The sequence below is a fragment of the Sarcophilus harrisii genome, chromosome 3, assembly GCF_902635505.1.
Source record: "Sarcophilus harrisii chromosome 3, mSarHar1.11, whole genome shotgun sequence".
In the NCBI taxonomy this organism is placed as follows: Eukaryota; Metazoa; Chordata; class Mammalia; order Dasyuromorphia; family Dasyuridae; genus Sarcophilus; species Sarcophilus harrisii.
In genome coordinates this window covers 13099182-13122470 of record NC_045428.1, presented here as the reverse complement: position 1 = coordinate 13122470, position 23289 = coordinate 13099182, and the positions used below count along the sequence as shown (strand labels likewise).

The following is a 23289-nucleotide window of genomic DNA, read 5'->3' as shown; positions in this document are numbered from 1 at the left end:
GATTTGAACTCAGGTCCTCTTGACTTCAGGGCCAGTGCTCTATCCACTGTGCCATCTAGCTGCCCCTGTAGATTTTCTTAAATGGATAAATAGTTATTTCTGGGATGAGATAAAGAAATTGAGGTCCAGATATATCTCAAGTCACAAAAATGGTATGGTGCATAAATTGGATTTAAACTCAGATCTTATAACTCAAAGGTCAATACTTATGAGAAAGCACCGGTAAACATTGCTTTTTCTATTAAGAGTACAACTCTTTATTAATCACATGTAGATTCAATGTATAAATCGATAAATAGTATATAATATAGCATAGCATATTATATACTATATATATTATATAGTATAATCTAGATATATAGAGTATAAAATAGTATAAATAGTATATAATAAGTGAGATGCAACAATAAAGAAATACAAATACTAGGAAAGAAACCTGATGATTTGTTTTTTGTTTCTAATCCAATCTAATCGAAAGCATTTCCTAAATTTACTGGTGATTCCTCACTACTTAAGGCATTTGACAGAGGGGAAGATACCTAAAGTGTATAAAATAGATACTGAGAAAGTGCCTGACTGCAAGCTTCTCCTTATAATTAAGGCCTTTCTTTTTTAACCTTGATTTTCTTCTGATAGTATTATTTGGCTGTAGGTCATAGAATACTAAAGTTTGCAGAGAATTCCCCAAAGGACACTGGAGACATTCATGTTTCCTAGAAGTCAGAGGAAGCCTCTGAAAGCTGTTGAACAGAAGAAAAAGAGTCACACTTGTGCTTTCAGGAGATTTTTCTAAGAGTTTTTTTTGGATCAAGGGAGGGAAATAGTGGAAGCTCTAGTATGGAGGTTGCCACAATAATCTGGTCAAGGGGGGCAGCTAGGTAGTGCAGTGGATAGAGTACCAGCCCTGAAGTCATGAGGACCTAAGTTCAACTCTGACCTCAGATACTTAACACCTCCTAGCTGTGAGACCATGGGCAAGTTATTTAATCCCAATCGCTTCAGCAAAAATAAATGAATAAATGAATGAATGAATGAATAAATGGATGAATGGATAAGTAAATAAATGAATGAATAGATGAATGAATGGATAAAAATAAATAACCTGGTCAAGAGTTGTTGAGAGCTTGAATTAGAATGCCATGTGAGTATCCGAAAAAAAAGAAGTGAGAAAAGATATGGTCATCAAACAGGTAATGTCTGGCACCTGATGAACTATGAGCAAAAGGGGTTAATGGAAAGGGAAGAAATGGACATGACACAAAGTTTGCAAATCTAAATAACTGGAAATCAAAATGTTTTCCCCAAACTCATTTGTAGATTTAACCTCGATTTCCTTCCCAGAGTCCTTTTTCCCACTCATCAATAATGGGTGGTAGCAGACTGGTCTTGTGATACTTTTATTACTGAAAAGTATCACATGGAGGTGAAAGATGGAATGATCCAATGCACATCTATGCATATATGGGTACACATTTGTATAAACACATACCAGTGTATTACATATGTGTAGGTATGTATAAGTGCAGATAAATGTTTATATGGCATTTTGTGGTAGAAAAAAAATAGAAGCTACATGGATGTCCATTGGTTAGGGAAGTGCTTAAGTAAACTATACTATACTGATGTAATGGAATGCCATTTTCCTTTCAGAAACAATGATATGAGGGATTCAAAGAAATGTGGGAAGACTTGCATAAATTTGAAGTTAACAGAAATAAGAGAAAATACATATATGCATGTACGCATACATATATTATAAACTGGGGACTGAGCCTATGACTTAATTGGTATAGGGAATTCCCAGATAAACAAACTCCCTCTACCAATGCTGGTCAGTATCTTCTTTGCTATTTCTATTCTCAGAGAGTTTCCTGGAACACTATGAGATGAAATCATCGCCTAGGATTACCCAACTGTTATCGTGAGTCAGACATAAATCTGGATCCTTTTGGCTCAAAAACTCACTTTCCACCTACCATTCCCATTCCCATTCCTCCTACACATACACACACACACACACACACACACACGGAAGGAAGCACTAATTAGAAGAGACAGGTAGCCAAGCAAACTGACTGACTATGGTAAGCTTCACCAACTAGCTAATGAACATTTCACACTGGATCCCCAGAGGCATCCCAAATTTCAAACCAGAGCTCATTACCTTTCCCTCCAAATCCAGTCCTCTTCCAAAATTCTTTGTTTCTGTCAAGGGCCCCACCCCAACCTTCTTGTCTCCTGGGCCTTTCATCTCAGGATATATTCCACTCCTCCCTCTCCCTCAGCCCAAGCATCCAATCAGTTGTTCAATCTCAAGATTCTTCCTCTCCAATATCTCTTGCACTTAAGTCTTTTTTTTAAATTACATGGCTACACACTCTCACCTAGTTCATCATCATGGCATTAGAATTGTTCTATCTGCCTCAAGACTCTTCATTTTCATCTATTATTTTTCCCCCTTAAGCAAGGATTTGACCATATTAAGGTGTCTGTTCAAAACTATGACAATGCCTTTCAATTGCCTCCAGGGTCAAGTATAAGCTCCTGGGATGAGCATTGAAATTCCTTGACAACCTGGTCTAATCCATCTTGTATCTCACTGTATGTTATTACTCCTCCTCTGGCCTTCTTCAGTCTTGTAATTTGACTTTCTCTCTGTTCCTCACATCCATCATGGAGGCTTTTCATTGCCTTTCTTCCATCTCATAGAATATCTTTCTTTCTTACCAAACCAGCTTGTATTTGAAACCTTTCCTGATGCCCATGACTTCCAGTATCTTTCTTCTAAACTACTTTGTTTTTAATGGCAATAGATAGATAGACAGATAGATAGGAGAGGATGGATGGATGGATGGATGGATAAATAATCACATAAATAGATTATAAAAAGATTTACCTCATATTTAATGTATATATATATATATAATATATATCCACTAAGCCACATATCTGCCTATATATATGCATATTTTTGTGTGTGTATATTACAATACATACAATATTTATTTCTGTATATAGTATATAATATTTATTCTGTTTATAGCTTCTATGTTCTTGGATCCCCAATTAGAATGTAAGCTTCTTGCGAGTTTTGATTGTCTCATTCTTTGCTTTAACATATCCAGCTCCTAGCACAATGCCTAACATTAGCAAACTCTTCATAAATGCTTGCTGATTGCTTGATTAATTACAGTAATAATGGAAAACAAAAGAATACTATTAGGAAGCTACACTCTGTTAGACTCATCCTAGTTTTAGCAGAGAGATAATGGGATGCAATTTTTTCCTTTCAAAAGAGAAATAAAAGAAGGGTTATAGATACAAAATGTGGCATATGCTATCAGCTATGTTATCTCTGGATTGGTTGGCTTGTTTAGCCACTTTGCTTAATTAATGGAGCAGGTGTCAGAAAAAGTATCTAGAAATGATTCATTGGTAAAAACAAAATTTATCAGTAAATTTCTTTTTAAAAAAGCATTGCTACCTAAAAGAAGTAGGGTTGAAGGCTCAGTATTGGTAGTAGAGCTGCTAAGCCCTTCCTTCTTGTCACTTTGATTTCCTTCCTTATACCTCCTAGTTCATGGAACAACTTGATAGCTGAAATCAGTGATAAAAACAGGACTCCACATAGCATTATTATGAACATTTTAGGTCTACGAAATTTTTCTCCCAACAACCCCTAGAGGTAGATAATCAAAATGTTGTTTGCCCTATTTCACAGATGAGGAAACTATATTATAGATAGTCCAAAAACTTGTTCATAGTCTCCCAAGATAGTGCTGATTTTTAGCCCATTTCTGATACTGGCCATTTCTCTCTCTCTTGGACACCATTCTGTACCCAAAAAAACTTCAGTAACATCTGGATTGCATCAGTTGCATCTGTTTCCAGAAAATTCTTTGTTTCCTAAGTTTCCAAGAAAAATGGCTGTCATTGGAACCCAGGTAAACTCTTTGCCATGATTTTGACTCTATTATATCTCTGGAGAAAGAGAACATTTTCCAGTTCTTCCATCCTCTTTTACTCTTAAGATAGTAATCCTATTCCTTGCTCATTTATCCTCTCAGCTTCAATACTGCATTCTGTGAAGTTAATACAGAATTGAACTCCTTTACATATTCTTGCCTCCCCCAACCCTCTTTCCCCCTTTTAAACTTATGTACCCCTCTTGTATCACGATACTTATCCTCTTTGTAATCCCTCCCTCCCCCCCTTTGAGTCTTTCCCCCTACCTTCCCTTATTACTCTTTTTCTTTTCCCTTTTCCTCTCCCCCGTTTTTAATGAGGCGAGAGAGAATTTTCTCTAAAACAAATGTCAATTATTTTTTCTTTGAGCCAACTCTGATGAGAGTAAGATTCACACAATTGAACTCCTTTACAACTATTACTTCATTTGATCTTTGCAACAATCCTGAGATTGATATGATTTTTATCCCAATTTGCAACTGAGGATCACATAGCTAAGTAAATATCAAGATTTGAACCTCAGCATTTCTGACTCAAGGCCCAGTGTTTTAGCCATTGCCCATCACGTGGTCACCTCAGTAAATAAGTGTAAATAATTTTTATTCAAATTCAGTCAGCACCCATTAAGCACCTGTTACTTAAAGAGTTATATGTCTGAGACAAGATTTGAACTCAGCTCTTCTTGGTTCTAAGTCCAGCACTGTAAGCCCTCATAGTCTATATTTGCTCCTTCTGGTGATTGCTCTGTCTATATGTTTGCTCTCTAAACATGTTTTAAAGAGGGTTCTAAAGAGTTCCTAAAACATTGTAGATAATTCAGTAAATGTTTTTCAAGAATGATAATGATAAATAGTGAATATGTTTTGCATTTAAGAAAGTAGAAACATCAAATGATCCTTCTGTAAAGGTTTCCAACCTCAAAGAAAAAGACATGTCCAAGTAACTTAAAAATTAATTTATAATTTATGAATCTTAATTTATTATTCATTTTCATTTTTACCTTTACAGAATCTTTGGACTTTCCCTTCCTGACATTTTTTAATGTGCCAGAAGGAATTTTCCCAGAGGGAAAATCATGAGGTTTTCCATATTTATACAGACCATAAATTCAATTTCATGACATCGATAATGATGGCTTGGCACTGTTGTTTAATGAATGCCGGGAATGTCACTGACCCATAATTGGCTCTGACAAGTTCATTAAGGAGATAGATGTAATTTCTATGGCTTTGTAGCAGAACATGTCCACTTAGATCTTTATCAAGGAGAGAGTTGTGTCCAAGGTGGATTACTAGTCTTTACAACAAATGGTCAGGACATTTTTCTTTTAAAAATTCCAAGTAGCATGTCACCATAAGCTTTCAATTTTTTTTGAAGTGAACATGAATCAAGAAAATCATTCAGCATGCCTCCTGAGATTGAGCAGTGAGTGAAAATCTGATGGATTTCAAATGATTTTCTATGTTATCAAACCTATTACAATGAACTCCAATCATTCCATTTGGAGTGTACAGGAGGACACAACTCTGACTCTCTGGATCAATTTATTGCTGATGAGTTTTCATCTTTTTTTACAAGTACATTTAGCCCATGAACTCTAAGATATTAATGTTTTATAGTTGTTTATTTTCTGAAAATTGGTCAACCACTACTAAATAAGCACCTGTCTTGTTCCAGATAGTGGGGCTAGGTGTTAAGGAAAACAACAAAGCAGTCCCTGCTTCAAAAAACTTAAATGGTGCAGCAAGAAGGATGTGTGTGTGTGTGTGTGTGTGTGTGTGTGTGTGTGTGTGAGAGAGAGAGAGAGAGAGAGAGAGAGAGAGAGAGAGAGAGAGAGAGAGAGAGAGAGAGAGAGAGAGAGAAAGAGAGATGTCAAAAAAAAGCAAGGTCAATTTGACCATGAATGACACAGAGTATCTCATAATAATAAAATAATTATAAAAGCATTTCTATAGTTCTTTGAAGATTGCAAAATGCTTTATAAATGTTAACATATTTGACCCTCACAACAACCTTGTGAAGTAGCTTCTATAATTAGTCCCATTTCTACAAGTGAGAAAACTGAGGTGGAGAGAAAGTAAGTGATTTCCCCCAACATACAGTTACTAAATATCTGAAAAGAGATTCCTACACAGGTCTTCCTTATTCTACTAATGGATCCCCCCTACTGTACTACCTAGCTGATTCTAATAATAATACTACTTCAGATAAAATTGAAAAGTATATTGGAGCAAAAGAGTAAAAGACTGTAAATGTCAAATGGAGTAATTTTTATTTTTATCTTAGAGTTAATAGGAAGTCATTGGAGATTCTGGAGGAGGAGAGTAATCTGGTAGGACTTGGACTTTAGGGACATCACTTTGTCAGTGGTATAAGGTGTAATGAAGCAAAGTGACTTGAGGCAAAGTGACAAGTTAAAAAGTCATTACCAGGCAAGAACTGATAAGGACCTGAATTATGGTGATGGCCTTTTTAAGTGGATAGAAGAAGCCAAATAGGAGAAATGTTTTGGAAATAGAGTGGGATAACTGACAACCGACTAAATATGATAGATAAGGGAGAGCAAAGAATGGAGAATGACTCAAAGGTTATTACCCTTTTCTGATGGTATCATCAACCAAAATAAAGAAGGACAATTTAATCCAATGGATATTTAACACTTATTTATGTGAGGCACTATGCTAAGCACTGGAGATGCAAAGGCAAAAAAACAGAAAACATTCTCTTCCCTCAAAGAGTTTATATTCAACTGGAAAAAGAAGAAGAAACATATAAATGAGTATTCCCAAGATTATTTGGGTCTGAGAGAACACCAAGATTTAGAATTCTAGAGAGTCTTTTTTATAGGAAAAGGCATCCAGGCTGAGCCTCAAAGAAAATGAAAGAGTCTAAGTAATGGAGGAGTGAAGGTATTATCAGTAGAGGGAACAACCCATGAAGAAAGAAGGCAGGAAAACAGTGATTGCCTTCACTGATTATTTCAGCTGTAATATAGGATTGTGAAAAAAATAATATGAAATAGGCCTGGAAAGGTCAAAGCCATATTATAAAGGCCTTTATATGATGAGCTGAGAAGTCTGCGTTTTATCTTAACGAAAGTAGGGAGTACCTGAAGTTATTGAGGCAAAGTAATAATGTAGTCAAGCCTTCTAAGCCTCAGCATATAACATTCATTGTTGGTGATACCATGATTAAAGATGAGGCTTTCTGTTAGATCAGAGAATGCCAGAAGATGCCCATTAACCCAACATCACACAATTAGACTGCAAATTCCCACTGGAGTTTTTTGTGGGCACATTTAAGCCAAGAGAGAGGAAATACATAAATCATCATCTCTGAGCTAAAAAGTGTCAGGAGAAAATGTGAGAAGACTAGTCACCTTAAAGATGAAAAAAATTTCACCTCAGTGATGTATTAATTTCAAAAGCTTAGTTGGAGGCCAAAAGCTGCATTTGATAATAGGGATTCATGCTGCGTCTTGATCATCTTTCATCAGGCCATGTTATATAAGAATTGAGCTTGAAAAGTTTTCGGCCTTCTTTACCTGTGTAGGAATCGAGGGATCTATCATCCCATGCCACCTGGATAAAACATTAGGATTGATTAAAGCATTTAAAAAATAAAATTGCATTTTCATTCAACTCAAAGAAGTAGGAATGTTATGGTGGTTCTCCTTTTGTTGCAGAAAAAATAAACTAGTTTCTAGCCTACCTTCTACAAACATAAGATGTTATAAAACTTGTGATAATAAAGAAGATACATCCAAGTGACAATTTTTGATGTAAGAAACATTTATCTGAAGTATAAATAGTATAGTAGCAATAGAGAATATGTATTCTAAGATTCAGAAAACAATTGGCAAAATATGTCATATTATTCTATAGTGAAATGTCTCACAACACATGTTAAATGAGGCAATATGCAAAGCAGTTTCTAAACCTCAAAGCAATAAACAGATATAAGCCATGTTATTACATGAGATGGGTCCTGTCCACAAAGAGTTTACAATCTAGTTGAAGCAAGTGAGTGTCCACATGGAATATTATTATTATTATGAACTGTTAAAGGATAGGTCAATTCTCCAAGAGCCTTCACAGCTGTGAATCATAACATCTGAAGGAGTTGCAAGGCAGCCTTTGCTGAGACAGGTATTGAAGACTGGGAATGAGATAAATTGGAGGCAGAGGGAAGAGGAGAGAGGTCGGAAATCTCCTTGTATCATCCTCTCACATGAAGAGATCCATTCTGCAGGTCTGGGTTGGATCTCCAGCAGCTCCCATGTATTCCAACAATAAACCAAAAAAAAAAATGGAGTAGAAGATAGAACACTGAGTCTGAAGTCAGGAAGACCTGAGATGAAATTCTTGTGTAGACCCTAGTTGATTCTGGGCAAGTCATTTAACCCATTTCTGCCTCAAATTTCCACATCTGGAAAATGGGGATAAAAATAATACCCATCTTCCAGGGTTGTTATAAGGATCAAATGAGAAAATATTTATAAAGAGCTTTACAGAGCATAAAACCCAATATAAATAAAATAAATACAAATATAAAACCTCATATTATAAACTTTGTCCTCAAAAATAGCATTAGCATAATGATTTTAGATGTTTTCCAAAATTTCAGATGTTAGGATCACAGTATTGAAATAATAATGATGATGATAATAGCTCATATTTATGTAATACTTTAAAGTTTTCAAAGCCTTTATTTGTATGCTATTATTAACCCCATTTTGTAAATCGAGACTGGGGTCATACAGCTTGTGTCAGAGGAAGGATTTGAATTCAAGTCTTATCTCCAAATCTTGTACTCAATTCACTGAGATCTAGCTGCTCATATATTCTTTAGTATAGTCATGTGGATAATCCCTCCAATGATAAAGATTGTAAATTCAGTTTCTTCATCTGTAAAAAGAGAAGGTTGTATTAGATACCCTGAAAGATTTTCCCTCATGCTAATTCCTACTTACTGGTCTTAAAGTCCAAAGACCTTAATACAATCCGAATCTTGCTACTTATTAGTCAAGTCAAGTAAATTCTTTAATCCTTTTTTTTTTCATCTGTACAATGGAGGTAAAGATATTTTCCATTGCTTACCTCAGTATGCTCCAGGATGCTATATTTTGTAACTATAAGCTACAATTATAATTCACTAATTCACTATTTCTGCACTAAATCATTCTAACTTATTCAAATAACTTCATGTTGTCTTAAAAGAAGAAATTGGATTGGCTTCTAGTTAGGTGATCAATAAAACTTCTATTTATCTGGAGTGGGTCAGAGGCTAGACAGAGCCATAGATTTCTTTTTCTCAAATTCAACATAAAAATAAGTGTTACTGTCTGAAGCAGTGACCTAGAAATGTAATGTAGGGTCCTATGAATCGAGTGTATTGTCTGCGTATTAGTTTGAACAAATTATACAGCAAGAGTTGATCTAGATAAATAATATCCAGCACACAGTATGGCAAGACCATCTGTGTCGCCAGCCTACATGTCTGGCCCACCAGCTGATGTAGAAAATTTATGATGAAGCTTTTGCCAATATTAGTTAGGACTTTTCCAAACCTCATTAAAATCTTTTTGGTACACAATTCTTCATCAGATTTCATCTGATAGATAGCTTATTAAACTAGTTTGATAACTAAGGAAGGAAAATTGAAGTTTTTGTCTTTTCTTCATCATATTCATACACATATATGCGTGTGTATGTATATATATCTGACATTAGATTTCTGCAAAAAAATTTACATTTCTCTTGCCAACACCTATTTTTACCATTGCTTAATCTAAAAACAGCACTATCACTTCAAAATCAAACATTCATTTACCCTTTCTTTTTTCATATAGTTGATTCTTTGATTCTACTATAACTGATATATATATATATTTATATATATGAAATATATATGTATTATTTTTTCTACATTGTCATTGCTCAGTTCCATATAAGAGTATGGTTCATATACTCCTTATTTAGCCCTATTCTTCAACATTGTTAATTTGAATAAACTTCCCCTGTGATGTTTTTATTTCAAGGAATGGTAAGTCATTTCATTCCCATGCTCATCATTGTTCTCCCTTTATTCTTTCAGTGACCATTACACAATATGAGAGTCCTAGAGGCAATAGTTTAGTCTCTTTCTTACAACATATAAATAATCATTTATCTCATTATCTCATCTTTGTCATATTGTATGACCTTGTAAACTTTTTTCAAAGTTACCTTTTTCTATTAAATTTGAATTTTAAAAACTCTATTCAACTACAATTTTCTCAAGAAGAATTATTGGAAGTAATTGACTCTGTGGATCTATTTTTTCCCTTGAGGATTAAGTTCACTCTGTAGAACAAGTAATCTTTGGGTATAAATCATTTTGCTTTTTTGCATCATATTCCATTCTTTTCTTTCATTTCTTCTTCATTCATACATAATCCCAAACTCAAATCTTAGTAACTTCATTCCTGGGTTAACCCTCCCTGGGTTTTCTCTCTGATGACATCTTGTGGATTCCATTTGTCATTTGTCTTCTAAGTCCAATATTTCCAGGGAGGTAGGGGGTTAGGGAAGAGACATGTAATTTAATTGGTATAAAGTGATTCCCAAGTGAGGAAACTTCCTCAAGTTGACACCTTCTCTACAATTTATAATCTATTGCCTATAGAGTTAGGAGATTAAGTGATTTGCCTAGAGTCCCATACCTATTATATATCAGACCTGTAACTTAGACCTGCATGTTCCTGACTCCAAGATCAGTTCTCTCTATTAATGTTTTTTCTTTGCTTATAGGAAATACAGCTGATTCTTTGCTTATAGGAAATATGATTTTTTTTAAATAAGTTATTCAGGCTTGATTTCATGATGGTCTTCTGGAAAACTAGTCACATTAACATTACACAGCTCTGTTTACACAGCTCTACTTACAAGTTCAACTGATTTTTAGAGACCTTTAACATTATGCTAATCTTGTTGCTAGTTGACTTTAATATTTCTTTTTAATCTCTTCAGTTTCTTTTTCTTGTGACATTCCCTTCTTCAGAGTTTCTAATTATTTCATAATTGCTAAATCCGGTAACTTTTTTTTCAATCTTCATTCTCCTCGATCTCATTGAAATCTTTGACACTATTAACACTCTTAATACTCCTTAATATTCTCTTCTCTCTCCTTGTTCTCCCCTACCAATATCATCACTTGTTCTCTGTTTCCTTTGCTGGATCCTCATCCAGATCATCACCATCAAAATCATGGCTTATATTATTATAGAGCTTACTATATCCCATACTCTGTGCTAAGTACTTTCCAATCATTAGCTCATTTGATGCTCACAACACCAACACCAAAATGTCCCTTCCTCAAGGTAAGTGCTATTATTGTCCCACATGATTTGTTTCTGGCCCTTCTTCTTTTCTCCCTCCATAGTACTTTATTTGGTGATCTCAGAAATGTTTTCCACTGGTTCCGAAAGGAAAAAATAATTTTTTTTGCTTTAAATTTAAAAAAAAGAAGAATATTAGAGAGTTGCTTGAGGTCCTGAGAAGTTCAGCAACTTATCAGGGTCAGCCAGCATACATTAAAGACAAGACTCCACATCAGCTCTTCCTTATTTCAGGAATAGTGTCATTATGTCACAGTCTTCTCAAGTGTTAGCAAAATCTTACAGAATTACATTTATACCCTCCAAGTATGGAGAAATTTTAAAAGTTAACCAATTTTTCTACTAAACAATCTTCATATCAAAATTTCTTTAAGGCATTCTTTGAGTGGATGGAGAAAGAATTCAATGATCTCATTGAAAATAGTAAATATTCAAGAGAAAGCCAATTCCATGGGTGACCCAATTTTTCACCTTGCATAAAAGCACCATATCAGCAAAGAAACAAAACAGATCTTATGCACTTCTCTGTCCCGTAGTCCTCTAAGGAGCTTGCAACCAGTTCAGGGTCAGTGAGTCTATACCAACTTTTTATAGTTTTCAAATTAATAGCTTTCCTATAGCATTCCCTTCCAATAACTTAAGCATTTGAAAAGTTTATGAATATCTTTCTCTTCTCAGACAAAGCAGATGTTAAGTGATTTCTTTGTAGAAAGGAAAGATTAATATGCTTTTTGTGAGCATTTTCTAAAGTAGGAATTTTAAAATTGACTGCCAATGATAGGATAGGAACAAAATCTTATATTCTCTGGATCTACAACTATTCATTGCACATTAAAACTCTCATGAGAGATTGAGTGGTATGGTGATCAACAGTATTTCATGCTTACTAAAGAATAGGGCCAGTAATAGGATCCTTGATTTAAAAGTGGAAAAATCTTTGGACATCATCTATTTCGGTGTCCTAAATTTGCCTTCATCCTTTCATTTCTAAAATGAGAATAATAATAATACCTACCTACCAGGTTTGTGAAGAAGACCAAATGAATCACAAATGAAAAATACTTTGCAAAGTTTAAAGTGCTAAACAAATGTTATTTATTATTATTGCCTTTATATTAATAATATTTATTATTATCATTTTACAAAGGAGAACATAAAAAACAAAATAGATCTCATGCATTTCTCCATCCTCTAGTCCACTAAGGAACTTGCAACCAGTTCAAGGTCAGTGAGTCTGTACCAATTTTTTATAGTTTTTGAATTATTTTTTTTCTTGGCAAACATACTGAAGTAGTTTGTCATTTCCTTGTCTAACTCATTTTACAGATGAGGAAACTGAGGCAAATAGAGTTAAGTGCCACACAATCAGTAAGTGTGTGAGGCTGAATCTGAACTCATGAAGAATGAATCTTTTTTTATTACAGTTTTTTATTTACAAGATATATGCATGGGTAATTTTCCAGCAATGATAATTGCAAAACCTTTTGTTCCAAGTTTCCTCCTCCTTCCCCCCATCTCCTCCCCCAGATGGCAGGTTGACCCAATGCATGTAAAATATGTTAAAGTATAAGTTAAATACAATATATGTATACATGTCCATACAGTTATTTTGCTGTACAAAAAGAGTTGGACTTTGAAATAGTGTACAATTAGCCTGTGAAGGAAATCAAAAATACAGGCAGGAAAAAATAGAGGGATCGGGAATTCTATGTAGTGGTTCATATTCATCTCCCAGAGTTCACTGGGTGTAGCTGGTTCAATTCATTACTGCTCTATTGGAATTGATTTGGTTCATCTCATTGTAAAAGAGGGCCACGTCTATCAGAATTGATCGAAGATGAATCTTTTTGAATTCAAGCCCAGTACACTATCTACTGTGTACTGTCTATTAGAGAATAAGGCAATTTAGATAGCCATCCCTTCATCTCCATGAGCTTTTAATTCTTATGTTATAGAAGATAGGAAGACACAGGTGAAAATGTAAACTTTAAAATTCCTATAATGTGGGCACACTTAGCCTTTGGTTAATTTTAAATTGGTTATACATCCTCAGATGAAAAAGGATATCTACAGAGTGAATGTAGTCATTGCAGAACATGTCATTTACCCCTAGGTTTTTATGATGTCATTGACAAAATGATTTTTGGTTTTCCATATTTCCATTAGGCTCATATTGGGAGCTTCTTTTGGGTAATACTCCCACCTTCCATCTTCCCAATTTATTCAACCATACCATTTAGAGTCCTTGTCTTTGAAGGTTTTCATTGAAATAAGGTGTCTCACTTATAAATTTGTCATTTGTCTCGGAATGACTTGTAAATGTTATATTCTACAATTTAGATTTGTCCCATTATTTGAGATGGAATTCACCTTGTTTGTTGTAACAGCGTCTGCACCTACAATTTAGATACCTAAGGATCCCTTTCAATTTATGCTATCAAGTTATAAAAATGAAGCAGACATACAGGACTACAAATGAGTTTTCCAATTCTATCCTCGGCTTTGACCCAACAACGTGTGAGTGGAGCCCAGTGGAGGTGACCTTTGGAAGATGGATTTGCCATTATGTATACATAATGAATGACATTTTATAATATTTTGAAGTATGCAAAGGGCTTTACATACACTAATAATAGTTGACATTTGCATAGCCCTTTTCATTCACAAAATGCTTTACATATATTGTTTCATTTGATCCTTGCAACAACTCCAAGAGGCAGATGTTATTATTATCTCCTTTTACAAGTGGGGAAACTGAGATAGGCAGTATTTAAGTCACTTGGTCAGATTCATACAACTAAGTATCTGAGGCAGGATTTGAATTCAAGTCTTCTGACCAGTCCAGTACTCTGTACACTTAGCTGCTGCCTTTGAACCTCACAACAAACCTCTGCAAATATGCACTTGCCCCCATTTTAGAAATGAAGAACCTGATTTACAGAGAGATCACATAGCTAGCCCATAGTCATACAGCAGTAAGTGTTGAAAGTGGAATTGGAACTCAGAGCTTCTGTGAATCAAATTCAAAATTCAGGTCAATATACTACAATCCACAGTACCTGGCAAAACTTTCCTTACTCTGTTAACATTGTAGCTCTTTTTGTTCAGGTTGGATAGAGTTTAAATCCTCAAATTCAAATTTTCTTCTTCTTCTACAACAGGAGTAAAATTCTGGAAGGAATATACCAGTAAAGGATGGAAGAGAATGATGGGGTACAATCCCAGTCCCTCTAAAATCTAATCTTCACAGTTTGAAACCATTACTGTTTTCAAATGAATTCCCAGAATATCATACACATACACACACACACACACACACACACACACACACACACACACACATACACACACACACAAATACAGGCATATATTCTAAGACAAAAAAGAAATATTTTGAATTGTTTGTCAATTTTGAAATTACCTATAACTCATCTTCCTTTTATTAAGAGAAACGATTGATAATTTACTGCTGTTATGTCCCTGATGGAAAGGTCACCCAAAGAATTCTCTATGAATAAATTAATTAGTAAAAAAAAAAAGATATTCATTAAACACTTAGTGGGTTCTAGGGAGTGTGCAAAGCACCAGAAATACAAATATAAAAATACAGTTCCTACTCTCGAGGAGTTAACATTCTATTAAGAGAAGATAGCCCATATTAAGTACTGGAAAAGGTGTCCATTCCTTCCATAATTTCCTTCTGGAACTGATGACCTTATAGTAGTATTTAATTCAAGTCAGAAGAAGCATTGAAGAATCATTTGCTCTATGTAGAGTCACCATGCTACTGCACAAAGGAAGATAAACACGGGTTGGGTAAAACATGGTCCCTGCCTTGATGGGTCTTATAGACTGGTAGGCAATAAGACACATACAAAAATGGCTTGAATAGAAATATTATATGACAAGGGAATAAGCAATGTGAAAAGAAAGGAATGAGTTCCAAGGGATCAAAATGAAAGATCAGAAAAAAGTTTGCTGGAGGAGATAACACTTGTATTGTCATGGTGTAGGAAATGGATTGCTGTATTTGGAGCCAAGGATGCCTAAGTTTGAACCCACCTTCAGCACTTACAAACTTTGTGAACATGAGCATAACTGCTTTAACCTCAGTTTCTTCATCTTTAAAATAAGGATAGTTCTGCCAGCAACACCTACCCATGGAACTGCCACAAGATGAAAATGGAATATGTAAAAACATTTTGCAAACTTTAGAGCTATGGAAATAGCAGCAATTATCATCCAGGACTTAAAAAGATTATTAAGCATGTGGCAGGCACTTAATAAATGTTTATTGATTAGATGAGTTGAACAATAAGGGATTCAAAAGACAAAAGGGAAGAGAGAGCAAACTCCAACCGTTTAGAACAGCATGAAAAACAAAGATTATCAGGAAGGCCCAGATTATATTTTGGGAATATGGAACAGTCTTCTGTAGCTAGATTACATAGTATGTACATGAATGGCACTCCCTTTCCTATTTTGGTCTTTATGCTGTCTAAAATCACTCTAGGCCCCTTCGAATGTCTATTCTCTAAGTTTTAGCTCAAAAGCAAGTTTCTATTCAGAGGCTTTCTTGATGCCTTCAGAAACTAGTTCCTCCCAGCAAAATCCCCTTACTTCTATCTCATTGTTACTGAGTAGATTTTCACTCATTCTTTGTGACCTCATTTGGGTCATTTTCTTGACAAAGATACTTGTTTGCTATTTCCTTCTCCAGCTCATTTTACAGATGAGTAAACTGAGGCAGCCAGGATTAAGTGGCTTGTCCAGGTTCATATATCTAGTGAGTGTATCAAGTCAAATTTGAACTCAGGTCTTCCTGACTCCAACCTCAGCTCTCTATCCACTTCAGCACCATCTGGCTGCAGAACCCTTCTGCTGACCTCAGTGTTTCATGTCAGGTTAAAACCTGGACGATCTTCCAGCACCATGCAGGGCAATGGAATTGCTTCCATTTGAATTGTCTTAGGAAGATTCTGAAGATCACCTGGCAGGATAAAGGGCCAGACACTGAGGTCTCTTCTCAAACTAACTTGCCAAGCATTCAGTCTCTATGGCAAGAAGCACAACTCCAAGGGGCTGGCCATGTTGTTCTAATGCCAAACATACACTTGCCTAAGATGCTATCATATAGAGAACTCACACAAAGCAAGCGTTAGAAAGAGTGATACAAGGACACCTTCAAGGTCTCTCTTAACAACTTTAGAATTGATTGTGTGATGTGAGAGACATTGGCACAGGACCTCCAACATGGCGTGCCCACATCAGAGAAGGTTCTGTGTTCTACTAAGTGAAGCAGGAGTGCAGTAGCTCAAAGGAAATGGAAGATGCCCAAATTTAGAAAATCCTTTGGAAATGTTCATATGGATTATTAGTTCCAGACTCGCAGTAGAATATTAGAGCTCTATTGGTCTGATCAGTCAGTCAGACACACCATATCTTGACTCTACCATAGTAATTTCTTTTTCTTCCTCTTTGAGAATGAAGAGATAGCTAGATGACATAGTGAGAGCACCAGTCCTGGAGTCAGGAGGAATTGAGTTCAAATCTGGCCTCAGACACTTAACACTTCCCAGCTGTGTGATGCTGGACAAATCATTTAACCCCAATTGCCTCATCAAAAAACAAACTAAGCAAAAAAAACAAAAAATGAGAATGATGAAGAACAACCAAAATAAGTTGTTTACCCCAAAGAATGTCGATTGCTTGAAAGGAGAGACATTTCTGCTTCTGCCTTTCTATTCCTAACATGTAGTCCAGTCCCTCACACAAATCCTTAAAAAAAATTGTTTGTTGATGATTCATTGATTGAAGACTTGAATACTAGGGGGAAAGAAGGATGACTTTAGTGGGCAGTAGGCAGGTACTGAACATTTTTGAACAGAAGAGTCATTTTTTCCATCTCTGTATGAGGAACATGATCTCCTGGGATCAAAATCCAAATTATCAAGCAGCCTAATAAAAAGGGAATTCCAGTTAAATGAATAAACACAATGAAAAACAAAAACCTTTTAAAATCCTGCTTCTTAACAGATTGGTTCATCTTTGCTTACGGGGTGAATTGAGTTCTAGAAAAGACACCTGAGATTTAAATTACCATACAAAAAGCTCAAACTTTCAAGTAAGTTTTTTTTTTTTCCCACTGCTGTGGAGGAGTTCTCTATTTTTGGGTTCCATTTAACAGCAGTGATTTCTTAGTGGAAAGGTAAGGGCTGCTTTGATGACATTTGATTCTCATGCTAAAATGTAGAGTTCAAGTATCTTTTGTGCCATGTCTGAGTCAGAGTTTTGTGATTGTAAACCTCCTTAGCACATTAAGCAGGAGAGAAAAAAAATGAATTTCAATAACATTTAAATCCCATTTCCCTCACCTGTATAGCATTTTAATAAAATAATAAGGCGACAGCTTGCATAAATAAACTTGTTTGTGACCCTGAATTGTCTTTTTAAAATACATTTTTTTTTATCTTTTGTTTTCACATCACTTAAATTTTCCACTTTATCCCTCTCCCTCTCTTCACCCAAAGCCAATCTTTATAATAAAGATTTTTTTTAAAAGGGAAAGAATAGGAAAAAAATGTATATCAGCAAAACTAGTCAATACCTTAAAAAAAACCCTGGCAATATCTGGAATATTGATTTTATCCCACTTTTCCTCTGCAAACAATCATTTTTTCCTTTGGGGCCAAATATGTTTTTTATAATTTTGCATTCATTTTCAATTGTTATGTGATGATAATGGGTTTTTTTTCCCTATTTACATCATTGTAATCATCATGTATAGTCTTCTTGGTCCCATTTATTTTAAATCAATTCTTGTCAGTCTTCCTAATTTTATGTGTATTCATAATGTTCATCTCTTACAGCACAGTACTTTTTCCATGACATTCATGTACCAATCAATGGGCATTTACTTTGCTTCTAGTTTTTTGATTCCACAAAAGGTGCTATTATAAATATGATGATGTATAGCTGGATTTTTTTTATCCCTGACCTTTTTAGAGTGTTTACCAAGCTGCTAAATTCCTAGATCATGTGCCTCTACTTTGCTTCTATTTTTTTGATTCCACAAAAAGTGCTATTATAAATATGATGATGTATATGTGGATTTTCTTTTTATCCCTGACCTTTTTAGAATATTTTCCAAGCAGTTACCTTCTTAAATCAGAGTGTGGACATTTTTAGCCACTTTATTTGCATAATTCTAATTCATTTGTACTAATTTAAAACTCCACTAATAATTTAGAGGGGGCACTGGATTTTAGGATCAAAATTTACCAGTCTTGAAAATATCTGTGGACTCTTATCAGTGAGCAGCTCCTGTCCCTCAATGTAAAACATTCTTCTCTTTCCTTACAATGAAAGAGTGATTCTGAGCACAAGTTTTGAATCATGAGTAATCATGCCAGGAACTCCGATGACAGAATTTGTCCCCAGTAGTCATTAGATGATCCTTGAAACTAAGCTAAAAAATAATGTCATGGTTTTTTCCAAAAGGAAAAAAACAAAAACAAAAACAAAAACCTTGTACTTCTAAAGAGAGATTGAGTAACCAGAAAGAAGCCTTTAATTAGTAAGAAAGACCTACGTTCAAAGTCTACAGTAGATAGTAATTATACCACCGTTATTTTAGTCTCAGCTTCTTCATCTGTAAACTGGGATAATAGGAGCACTCACCTGACAGGGTTCTTATGAGAATCAAATGAGATAAGATTTGTAAATTGTGTCACTATAGCTCTAAATAATGATCATTTTGTTTCTTTCCAGCGATCTGGTGGTGCTCTCGCTATTCCTCTCTGTGCATTTCAAGGGACTGTGTCTCTCCATGCCCCCACAGGGAAGACTTTATCTCTCTCTACCTATGAGGTGAGTGCAGAAGGGCAAAAAATAACCCCAGCAGCCAAGAAAATCGAAGTCTATCGATCCAAGAGCGTGGGGCATGAACCAAACCCAGAGGATTCGCCCACCACTTTCCCAGACACCAGCGTCAAGATCCACTTGGAAGTGTTGGAAATCTGTGACAATGAGGAAGCCATGGACACCGTGTCCATCATCAGCAACATCAGCCAGTCCTCAACCCAAGTCAGATCTCCTTCTCTACGCTATTCCCGTAAAGAAAATCGGTTTGTTTCCTGCGATTTGGGAGAGACCGCTTCTTACTCCCTCTTCATCCCCACAAACAATCCTGACAGTGACATCAATATATCCATTCCAGACACCGTGGAGGCCCACAGGCAGAACAGTCAAAGGCAGCATCTGGAGAGAGATGGCTATCAGGAAGAAATCCAACTGTTAAATAAAGCTTACAGGAAACGGGAGGAAGAAGGCAATGGAAGCTAAGAGCTGTCTAGGGTCCAAAAATCAAATGTTCTCTCCCACCTGACTTGGAATTCAGTGATTTTTCTTAGATGATTTTGATTTCTGTTTGAGTCATACATAAGCTTCGGTCATAATTCTTCTCTCCTGGAAACAGCTCTTCATAGAAGAAGGGAGTTCTATGGCTTGTCTATGGTCTCCTATCCCTGTGGTAATGAAAGGATTTTGTCTCTAGATGATTGCTGACCATCTTTTCTGCTCATATTGCTTATGAGATTCCTCTTCCAATGAGGAACAATAGACAGAAATCATATAGAGATAAATTAAAGACTGATAAAGTCAGGAAAAACAAACCATTGGAACTCTACCAAAATAAGATAAAATAGTCAATCTCAGGGAGCAGAGAGATCATTCTCTTTGGAGGCCATAGGAACATAGATCTAGCTGTGGAGATCCTTTACTCTAAACCCTTTGTTTTAAAATTGAAAAAACTGAAATAGAAAGTACTTAAACCTAGTAACTCTCCCTTCAGATTGTTTCTAATGGTCTTGAACTAATAGTTTTATGGTTGGGGCTGAGTCATGGAAAGACCATAGGTAGAAGGGACTTTGGAGGCCATCAAAGCCAGTGCTCATTTAACAGATAAGGAAACTGAGGCATGAGGATAATGATTTCCCTAAGGCCATATTGTTAGTAATGATGTGAAGCAGATTTGAATACAGGCTTCCCTGATTCCAGGGCTAGTACCATTATGCTAGACTGCCTCTCAAAATAATCTTTGTTAAATAAATGGCCCCTAAGAGCCCTTCCAGTTGGGAGAATTTGTGGATTATCTGGAAAATGCTTTCTGCATATCACCTCTTCTTAGAATTCTTGGGTCTTTGCTTATGTGCTGCTTTTTATTAGAAGCTTTCCTTGATTTCCTCCCATGCCCCAAACCAAGTTGTTACTGCTCCCTCCTCCACCAAATTGTCATGTTTGTGTTCATCTATATAGATGAAATACACTTCATGCTACCCCCTTTTCATCCTCAGTATAACGTGTCTGCAAAGAACATGTTCCCCAGTGGCAAGCTGCCTAGGAAAAGACTATTTTGTTTTTGTCTCCATGGCCTAGCACAGCACCTTGCCCACGGTAGACCTTTAATAAATGTCCATTATATTTGATTAGACTAGATAATTTCCTCAGATCATTCAGAACCTGGAGGAATGGGTTTTGTGTTCCTGATCTCCTCCATAGGTCTACAAAAAAGTGGGGCCTTCTAGGAATTACTACACTGGAAACAGAAGGGATATTATAAAAGTCTGGGGAGACTTTGGAAATCATATATCACCCACTTAGTCATCTCTTCATACTGAGATACATTCTATCCATGTATTCATTATTGCAGGAAAATTGGATCCCTTTGGGGTCTGGAAAGCTAAAATAGAAGCATGTACTTTTTCCGTCCTGGAAAATCTATTTTGGGCATTTCTAGAAAATGCAAAGCTGTTTCTGAGCCCCATTCTCTTTCTTTTTCTCCCAATAATAACCATGCTATTGTTTCTTATGGTATATTCTTTAATACTTAAACTGGCATTTATAGCTGTCAATGATCTCTTTCTTAAGAGGCTCCAAAAAGATTTCAAAAAGATTCTAACTCTGTATTTAGCATCTGTAAGCCTTGAGTCATTATTTGCTAGAAGATTTAACAGAAAGAAATTGACAGTTCTGCTTGCCCCCACATCTGATTTGAAGACCACGTTCAGACAATAGCCATAAGGAATGTTTTCTGATTGTCAGTCATGGGGAGAAGGGGAATGATTATGTCAGTTTCTCAAAACCCAAATGACTCTTTGCAGCGTAGCAGAGTTTTCAAACTGGCTCAGCACTCCCTGCTTTTTAGGGAAAAAAATCCTGGCAGCAATGGGTACCTTTAGAATTTTCTTCCTGAAAAACGTGAGTCATATGTTGAGAAACTATCCCATAGTCCATAGAGGGTATATTTTGGGTGGAGAAATTAGATACATTAGATCACACCCATGCTGAGATTTGTCGGCATTATAACCATTTAATATTATTTGTGTAAATGTATAGTAATAATAAACAGGGTTTCTTCAAAATATTTCACTAAAACCATTATGTAAATATTTGCCAATGTTCTGTTCTAATGTCCAATGATTTTGTTTTCTAAAAACCATTGAAATGGGACCATTTGATGTGGTTTGAATACATGCATGTTTATTTATAGGTTCAAAAAGAATTTTTCCCAGAAAACTTTATTCTAGTTTTTATCACTTGGAGCCATGGCATTAAAGTATAAGAACACAAGCTCCAGAAGAGTTTTATCATTGTTTTTCACTCTTTTAAAAAGCCCTTCTAAAGTAATGTAAATGTCACTGTGTTATCCATTGCTCTCTCTCATTTTAATTGTCTCACTTTCTTAAAAACATAATGTATTTGTAATACCTCTGATAATGTTTGTAAAGAGATCCCAAGACAAATCATAACATAAAAGTTCAAATTAAAGAACACCTTCATTGTGAATCTCACTGCATTTATTTGAAAAATTACTGTGTTGCTCAAGGTCATAGGAACACAACACCTGCTAAGAGAACTGGTTTGAAGCAAACCAGTGATGCAACTTAAAAAGAGTATGAAATTTAAATGATAAGTTTGTGGTGATTGACTTGTTTCAATTTGTTTAAAAGAAAGAAGTCTTGACTTCTTTGAAATACAAAATCAGTCAGCAAGGTAATCTATCTGGAATCATGACCAATCTGGAGATCTTAGTTAACTAAGTAGATGGAAGACAAAGAAATCCATTTCAAAAGTCTCTATTTTTTTTTAACAGATAAGGGAAGTTGAGTCCAAACAAAAGGTAATGTATGTTTTCCTCTATGAGCCCAGTATTCAGTCAACATCTAGTTATATGATTGAGTTCTTTGCACTGTACATTTAATGTTTAATTTGGTTTTATATTTTATCTAGAATTTTATCAATCTCTATTTAGATCCACAAAATAATACTTTTCTTCTTCTATGGTAATTCAAAATAATTAATTTAAAATTTCTAAAATTGCTGATTTTTTATTTTCTTTTTTTAAATCAAAATATTTACAAACTTTTTTTAAAGAAAAACTCTGCATTGGCTCTAAGATACCAAAGCATAAACTTGAAGGGAAAGTTTGACCTGCAATAAAAACTCACCAGGACCACATCTGAAAGTGTGTTCCAGAAAAGTAGAATTCTAGAACAACTTCATGTGGCAGGAAATATGAAAGTTACTTGTTCACCCAGTGTTTAAGCTGAGTATATACCAATACATGTCTGGTGAAAGAATGATTGAAAGAAAATGTATGGAAATAATAGAAAGCCTATTAAAAACACAGTCCTTTTTATTTTTTAAATGCATTGTATCATGTTATCTTATTATATATTATATGTTTCTTCTTATCAATAAAATAATTTTGTTAAACATTTTTGTGATTTTTCTATGTTCCATTTCTACAAAGAAATCCAGACTGCTATTTTTGCTTGGTACATTGCACATGGACACAATGTTATGCATATTGATTAAATAGAACTCATGTGATACTAAAAAAAGGGTCATGCTCCAGTGATAACTCCTTTCAATGACAGAGTTGT

The 23289-nt window shown here is 35.2% G+C and overlaps 1 protein-coding gene across 1 annotated transcript in view; it reads left to right on the top strand.

The window, feature by feature from the left end:
- Positions 1–22716, top strand: part of GPR149 (G protein-coupled receptor 149) — an 83127-nt gene extending 60411 nt beyond the window's left edge. The window contains exon 4 of the mRNA XM_031957547.1: positions 19115–22716. Within this exon, the coding sequence (XP_031813407.1) occupies positions 19115–19687 (573 nt within the window). The 3' untranslated portion in view covers positions 19688–22716. The remainder of the gene's footprint in view (positions 1–19114) is intronic.
- The last annotated feature ends 573 nt before the right edge of the window (positions 22717–23289 follow it).